The sequence below is a fragment of the Styela clava genome, chromosome 1 (assembly GCF_964204865.1).
Source record: "Styela clava chromosome 1, kaStyClav1.hap1.2, whole genome shotgun sequence".
NCBI classification, from domain to species: Eukaryota; Metazoa; Chordata; class Ascidiacea; order Stolidobranchia; family Styelidae; genus Styela; species Styela clava.
The window spans coordinates 21,323,903-21,331,764 of NC_135250.1; the positions used below are offsets into that span (position 1 = coordinate 21,323,903).

A 7,862-nucleotide genomic window follows, 5' to 3' on the forward strand; every position below is an offset into this window, starting at 1 on the left:
ATATTTTTAGGGTCACAGCCGTGTTTTCAAATAATCTATGCCACTTATTAATGGCGCGGTAGCGATACGGAGTAATTTTCTTGGTATTTTGAGGGGAACCGGAGACATTTAATTCAGAGGGGAACCGGAGACATGTTGTAATGGGTTCCATACCTTTGCATCCACGTACGCTTGCACCCATAACCTGCACATATGTATATTATCGCTCACGGAGATTTGTACCCACGTTGCACCCAAGAATATTTGAGTTTCAAACAAATGGCATTTTTCATTAAATATATTTATATACTGAAAATCAAGTTTGCTTGGTACGCGCAAGTAATAACGACGTATGAAAACCTTAAATATACCTGGCACTGTAAATGTGGCAAAGTCCGGTTTTTGAGCTGCTGCATTTAGAATTTTCCAAAATATAAAACACGAAATCTCGGATTCATATTTACCACACAATTCGCGAGCTCGTACATCGGTGGCATGCGTGTGGTATTTCGTTATTGAACCACTGATTGCATGATTAAATTCTTCAGGGATGATTATGAATCATATTGTCTTTGGCAGGGCTACTCAACTGGCGGACCGCGGTCCGAACCATAAAATTTGGGCCGCGTCTGCTTTTTTCATTTTGGCAGCATAAGCATCGTTTTATAGTTTCAGTTGATTTTGATACAATTTAAATACACAGCTATACGGTTTTTCGTACTGGTACCAATGTGCGATACTTGTGTCCATGTTTGCGAGCCATTCATTGCTCTTGTATTTAATTTAATATCGCATTTGACGTTTCGTTTATTTAATGGAATAAATTTTCTGTAATGTCCGGACCCCAGTAATTTTAAAGTTTCGTAAACGAACCTTTGGTGAAAATAGTTGAGTAGTAGCCCTGGTCTACGGTATCTTCACAGACGACACGTAAACACTAGTCGTCCAAGTCCATGCATCTGGAATGATAAAATGGTCGGGCAATTCCACGCCTGAATTCGACTGTCGTGTCGTTTTTATTATATATTTCGTTTAAAAATCAAATTTCTTTGCGGAAATGTGTAAATCATACGAAAACACCTGATTTCAAATCATCTATTATATTTCGGGTTTTATGTTTCAACACAGACGTCAACGAGACTGGAAACCAATGGTAAACACGAACTATTGGTTTACGGAATCAGGGTTTTGTCCCACACTTCGGATTTTATATTTTGTCCCCTCCCAATTTTTTGAATAGCGCTAATAAATTGCGTGCTGCGATTATTAACAATTTTTGACACAGAAATACCATTCAACTTCCTATATATAGCTCTGTGATAATTCAAAAAGAGATAAAATAAACAGTAAGAAAAGAGTTTCACCACAAACAATATGCTAATATTTTGCTAGCCCATGGCCAGATTTGGTCGGCAAGACTTCTGAATCACTTAGAATAGTTGCCTTGACTCTCCTTTATGTATACTCTAGCAAACTTCTGGATTCACGTAAAGTAATATTCTTCACTGTCGCTACATTGGATTCTCGTTTGTCAATTCATCGACAAGATTCTTGATTGCCGTCCTCAGTTACGCTTCCTACAGTATTATTGCATTATGGATCCTTCGGCAAAACTTTTGAATGACTTGGAATAATTGTTTTTGCTCTCGCCAGATCATACTTGCATAATAGATCCATCGGCAAGATTCTTGAATAATCACTTCGAATAGTTGCCTCAACTCTTGGCACAAGATCCTCGCACTATGAATCCACCAATGGGACTATTGAATCACTTAAAATAACTGTCTTCACTCTTGTTAGATCATCCTTACATTGCGGATACACAAGCAAGAGTATAGAATTACTTTTGATAGTTGACTTCACTCCTGCTACATCATCCTTGAATTGCAAATCAACCAGTATGACTGTTGTATCACTTAAATACCAAAAGACTCTTTACTCTTGCTGCGGTATCCTTGAATTACATATCCAAAAGCATATAAGTGGGATGAATGGTTTATCCCGTAGAAACCCGTTTGATAGCATTATTGAGTTGGATACCAATGGAAGATTGCTGTGTTTATTTGGAAACAGCTACATGGTCAGTTGTATCCAATTGTGTCGGCGTTACAGTAGTCTCTGAGTTGGTGATGAGATAAGAAACTTAGTGTTCGTAATCCCGCTAATTTGACCAATAATCTAGCGTAAGTATTATCCCACATTCCTCTCGAAGCGGTCATGCTTCGATGCAGCACATGCAGCAGTATATCTTGGAGTTTACGAACAGATTTATTGTCGACAATACCAGATCGATCTAAATGCAAATGTAATAAGTTGAAAAACCCACTTATTCGTATGAACTAAAACTTTTAATGTTACTGTACTATTGTAAGTAGTACTTGCATTTCTATTTTATTTCAAATTACCACACTACAAGAATAAAATGCGAAAATAATTTTGTGACGATTATGTCAATATAACATTTATGCTATAGGTCTACGTCAATACTGAATCTGAACCACCAGTAATGATTCATATAATTCTTGTAATATGGCTAACGCGCCTGAGATTGAAATAATATTTTGTGTTGAATTTGGTCATATCTGTTTGTAAGTTTAGACCAAAGCGGACACAATACTAATTTGTACTACTCACCGCAGGATACCAGTGCCAATGCTGTGAATATAGCGACTTCTTCTGGGCTAAGACCAAGAGAACTAAATTGTTCAGCAAAATCGAATGTACATTTGACGAATTCTCCCATATCTGAGTCAAAATATATTTCACGTTAAATTGTTCATTTGGATTGCGTGATTGTGCATTTGTATAGTATAACCAACTCATATTTCATATATCATATTTGTCGATTAGTAATAGAAGCTGAACCTACCATTGGAAACTAATTCAGATAAACGATTCCGTTTTCCATCTGGAAATAGAAATGTTTGGTTGACCGGATTGTAACCAGATAACATAACGATGAGCATGACCTGTAAATGAACGTAAAACTTTTCTATTTATATAAATAAATCAATTACAGTTACATATGTGATAGTCTCGGCCCAAGGCCGGCCAGAAAAAAAAACATGCTGGTTTGAACGATGCATAGGGATAGAAAAAAAGGAAACACATTAAAAGATTAACGTGATGATCGATTTGATAATATTGCACAAATTGCCAAACTTTCTTGTAATAATCAGCGAATTTGATGTATGAATGAACTAAGTCTATTTCATCTGTGACCTTACCTTGAGCGAAAATCGATGGATCAACATTCGATATAAAATAGTTTATGAGAAGTCAATAACAAGATTATTTAATTTTGCCCATACCATTTGTTTGGGCAATTACCTCGAGTACTCCACTTTTTAAGAGATGAATTTGATCGACTTCCGTCAACATATTGATAAATCCAGGTATTTGTTTCGCGAATTCAACGACTTCACAAATCGCCATGTTGAATGGTGATGTGTTTTGAATTGTAACGTTACATGTTGCTTTCTGCCAGTTTCGTATGAAATTTGGTACATTATTATAGCTTTTTGTATATTGCACTAGTATATTGAAAAATGATATAGTGGTATTAGGCGCGTAGTTATGTCACCCAACAGTTTTATTGTCCAATGCATCTCTTCTGAAAAATCGAAGTCAAAACAATGGATAATATCAAAAAACACGCATCCGTCTGTGCCCTCATAAAGCTGTGTATTATTTATACTGTGTATTAGTTAGTTATGTTTTTATTCTTTACCTCGAGTTGACTGTGTCTCTTTCCCCCGATGTCTGCGCTTAGAAAAAATCCTCGCTTGGCCAGAAAAAAAGTGGTTTGAAAACCGAGACGAAGTGTATTTGCAATATCATCATATACACAGGGGCTTTGCTTGCTCTCCGAATGCTATAATATATTATAAAGGTAGAAATGAAAGTTCTCGGTATTTGGTTTCCCGAAGTTTGTTGCTTTCTACTGTTTCGGTGATTATACTGTACAGCTTGTATTAAAATTATGTTAAGAATAAAATATATAAAATATAACAATAAACTGTTTCAATGCAATCTGAATGCAGCGCGGGTGGAGGCAATCTATGAAATTATGATAGGCTTCGTTCAAATGTTACTAGTTTCGGTAAAGCAATATTTAGTAGTTTAGTGAGTTCTGATAGATATGATATAACGTGAAATGCTTCTGATTAAAATATGGAATAGGGAGCAACCAAAAGTGAAAACTTCTTACAACCGCGTTCTATGTTAAAAATGAAATAATGCGCTCATGCAGGTATGTCAGGCTTACCTCATTATGTAGGTCATACTGGGAATGACAGTGAAACGATATTTGTCGTGATTTTCAGGCCAGCACGTGTTTTATAATAATGTGTTTTTAAAACAGATTGCTATAATTATAATTCTGAATAGATGAATTTTGATAGCTTATTTTTGATCTTGGATATATGTGATACGAATAAAAAGCTGTAGTGTTATGAAGTGAAAATTAAGTATTTTATATTACCTGATTGCTCAAATCTGTGTTTACTACGTTGTTCATGCTTGCCAATGTGTTACTGCATTGATATTCATTGTCTTCGCTTGAAAATTCGCTCTCAATCCGTGAGGAGCAAGAACTGTCGTGGGATGATGCTGACCACAAACGCTTCTTCTGGTTGTATGGTATGTAAGGCGAATTTGGGGCAGGCCAGAGATTGCCCTTTGCATTTTCTTCCAGTCGTTTGGGAAATTTATCAAACGAAAAGTATTTATCTTCTCTGTTCAAAGTCGACAACTGGATATGCCCTTGGTCCATTTCCCTTGAATCATATTGCAAAGCTTCGATGAAGTTCAGATGCCTAATTTTTTCAGATGTGGATTTTTGGTTTTCAACGACGGATATTGGGCTCCAATGAGGTTCATTTGGTTTACAGGCAGAATATATAAATTTCTGACGTGTTACTGAATTCCCACTGTCTCTGAAAACGTTGGGAACGTCATCACCAACACATAGCAAGTGCGAATGGTTTCTTCTTGTTACAGAGTGGCCGCTTCCCTCATTTTCGGTACGACTTTGTAATAAATATTTTGCAGTTGATAAATGTTTACTTTTTGGTTTCTTGGCTGGGTTTAATAATACATTAGCGTGTTTTATTGTTTTGCGGGCGTCAGTCGTTAGCTTTACTAACTTTTCGGTTTCACAGCAAACACTCCCGGTAGCATTCTCACCCGATCGTGCATAGCTTCTGAACGGTAAATGAACTTATGAGAATACCATAAATCAAAAAGTACACCCAGTAGTTATAATGCTATAAATTGCCCAACGAACAAGACAGAATTTGAAAAAATTTCCCGGGTTAAGTGTGACTTTATTTATTACCTTGCAGCATTTCCAAATCATAGGAATTCTGGAGATAAGTGTTCCATATTATTCAATTTTCTTCACATGGGATAAACGTTAAGTCGTTTTTAATTGCGTGGGTATAGAATGTAAAATTATCGTGTATACGTTTAATATTTTAGAATGTAGATTATCTAAGCCGCAAGGAATATTCTCTGTCAGCATTAATATAATACCTCCACGCTGAATATCTTCGTGTCAAAATTTTAACCTTTTCTTTATTTGGTATTCTTCCATACTTGACGGCTAAACAAGAGATAAGAATATAATTAATTCTCGTGTCTTGAATTTATTACTTGTAGATAAAAAAGCAAACATATAAGGACTCGTCCAACCTTTTCGAGACATTCCGACTTTTACGCATGTCTCATATCTACATGACTGACACCTGTTTCTAGACTCTTTGTTTATTTCGCAATTTCCTCCTAATTTGCATACTGGATATTTCAGATTCTGTCCCGTGGTTCGCCGGAAGAATCCCTGTAGAATTTAGAACATGGAAATAAAAATGCAATTGCATTATTATTCTTATTTTTAGACAAAACAAATAAACGATCAGGAAAATATTAAACAAATAATCTATTCAACCGATCAAGTAAAATACCAAGAACGAATAAAAATTCAAATATTTTTCAATAAGGAAATGATTTGATAGATATTTTTGCGCTTTTGCGAATGCGAAAAATTTCAAGATCAGCAATAAAATTCCAGAAATTACAAATAAATTTAGTTCAATAAAAATACATATAAAGTATATTAGTATATCAATAACACATTTATATTGCCTCGAAAGCTTTTAAAACGGTAGTCGCGATTTCGCCACTCGATAAAACAGTCGACGTTTTCAACGGATATAATGATTTTTCTGTTGCACAAAATATTCACTCCTTGACCGATACGGGAATGTTTAAAATGACTTGCTATATTAATTTATTTGGGTTCAATTTAACCTGGAGTTGCACCGACAAAATAGAAGCATTGCTATTCTAAAATACCCTGACAATCTGCGGACATAAAAATGTGTGGTAAAGTGCCTCATTAAATCCTGTTGCGATTTGGATTTTTGCGAATTCAGCAAATCTGAGCTGTTCCAGCAAAAGCTCTATCGCAATTTTGATACTCTGAAGAAGCGTTTTAATCTGTTGCGGTCCTCCTAAACAAAACTTATGGTATGGTATTTTTCGTTTTATTTTTAGTATTTTATATAGCTGCTTTTCAATCTAAAAAACTTGTGTTCCATTCTTACAAAAAATTTCAAAAGGGAGGGGGGGGGGTGACTCCTTATAATGTGAAACAATTCTACAACTTCACAAAAAAATCATATTCTATGCTGTCGTCCACAGGTATTCAAATTATCTTACTTTGCACCCTTCGCACGCATCTACTCCATAATGCACACCGGAAGCATTGTCACCGCATACTTGACAGAGTACAGCAAATTTGTATTCACCATCTAGAACAGAAAATAGACCATGACCTCGGTTATAGAAACAGTCGTTTGGTGATGCTTATTTGCGTTATTCGTTCCAAACAAGGCCTTGTAGAAGCACTATCTGATATCACCTGATATGTTATGAGCTACTATTTTTGGAAAGACCGGCATCTTTACGATTCGTCATTGCTTACCCAATTCATTACATCCTGGGTAAGTTGGCGAGCATGGTAACCTGTGATACCAAGATAAATAATCAATGTTTAACGCTTTAGCCACTAGGAGGCCATTGTGGCATTGTTGTTTTTGACCAGGTTTGGTTTATCCCATGAATTTGCGACGCTATCATAATTACATTTCGTGTTTTAGGATCACCTTCGTATGCCCATCTAAATATCTTATTCGGATTTTTAATTTGCTAATGCTTGGCAGTAGGGATGCCATTTTTGGATTTACGAATCGCATTGATTCGAATCGCATCTTTTCTGAATCGATTCGAATCCGATTTATGCGATTCTGAAAAAGAGAGCGATTTACCAAAAAATAAAGTTTGAACGTTTGTTAAATTGTTGTTTAAATCTGCCGAATGCGTTTATGTGGCACTCCAAATAACACCAAATTACGGAACCGAATTAAAAGTACATTGAACGTTTGTTAATCGTTGTATTCGACAGCGTTGAAACTGCCGGATGCGTTTAAGCAGCACTCCAAATAGCACCAAATTATGGGACCGGAAGAAAAACATTGAACGTTTGTTAATCGTTGTTTTCGGCGGCGTTAAAGCTGCCGAATGCGTTTTATGCGACACTCCAAATAACACCAAATTACGGGACCGAAATAAATGAAAATGAATTCTCCGTGATTGACTCTTTTACTTATCTGCCGTCATTTGTTTCAAGTTCGGCCCAACACACTCTTTTACGCATCACTCGAGATGATGTGTGGCGTAATTTTCATCGTAATGGCTCGATGTTCAGTTTTCCACTGAATAGCCTGACTAAAACTAAAGTTTCTATTACGCGCGAATTTAAATGAATCGTATATCTGAAAATTCATGACAATTTTGATGAAAATATCCAACAGCACACCTGC

At 36.0% G+C, this 7,862-nt stretch overlaps 1 protein-coding gene across 1 annotated transcript; it reads right to left on the minus strand.

The window, feature by feature from the left end:
* Positions 1–1,451: 1,451 nt before the first annotated feature.
* On the minus strand, positions 1,452–6,941 carry LOC120348249 (nuclear receptor subfamily 1 group D member 2-like). The gene is made up of 10 exons (XM_078114087.1): positions 6,902–6,941; positions 6,700–6,845; positions 5,674–5,818; positions 5,515–5,584; positions 4,463–5,183; positions 3,710–3,853; positions 3,310–3,459; positions 2,849–2,948; positions 2,614–2,724; positions 1,452–2,272 (listed from the first exon to the last, which is right to left on the minus strand). The coding sequence occupies exons 1-10, from the start codon at positions 6,939–6,941 to the stop codon at positions 2,061–2,063; spliced, it is 1,839 nt and encodes a 612-aa protein (XP_077970213.1). The 3' UTR covers positions 1,452–2,060.
* Between the last annotated feature and the right edge of the window lie 921 nt (positions 6,942–7,862).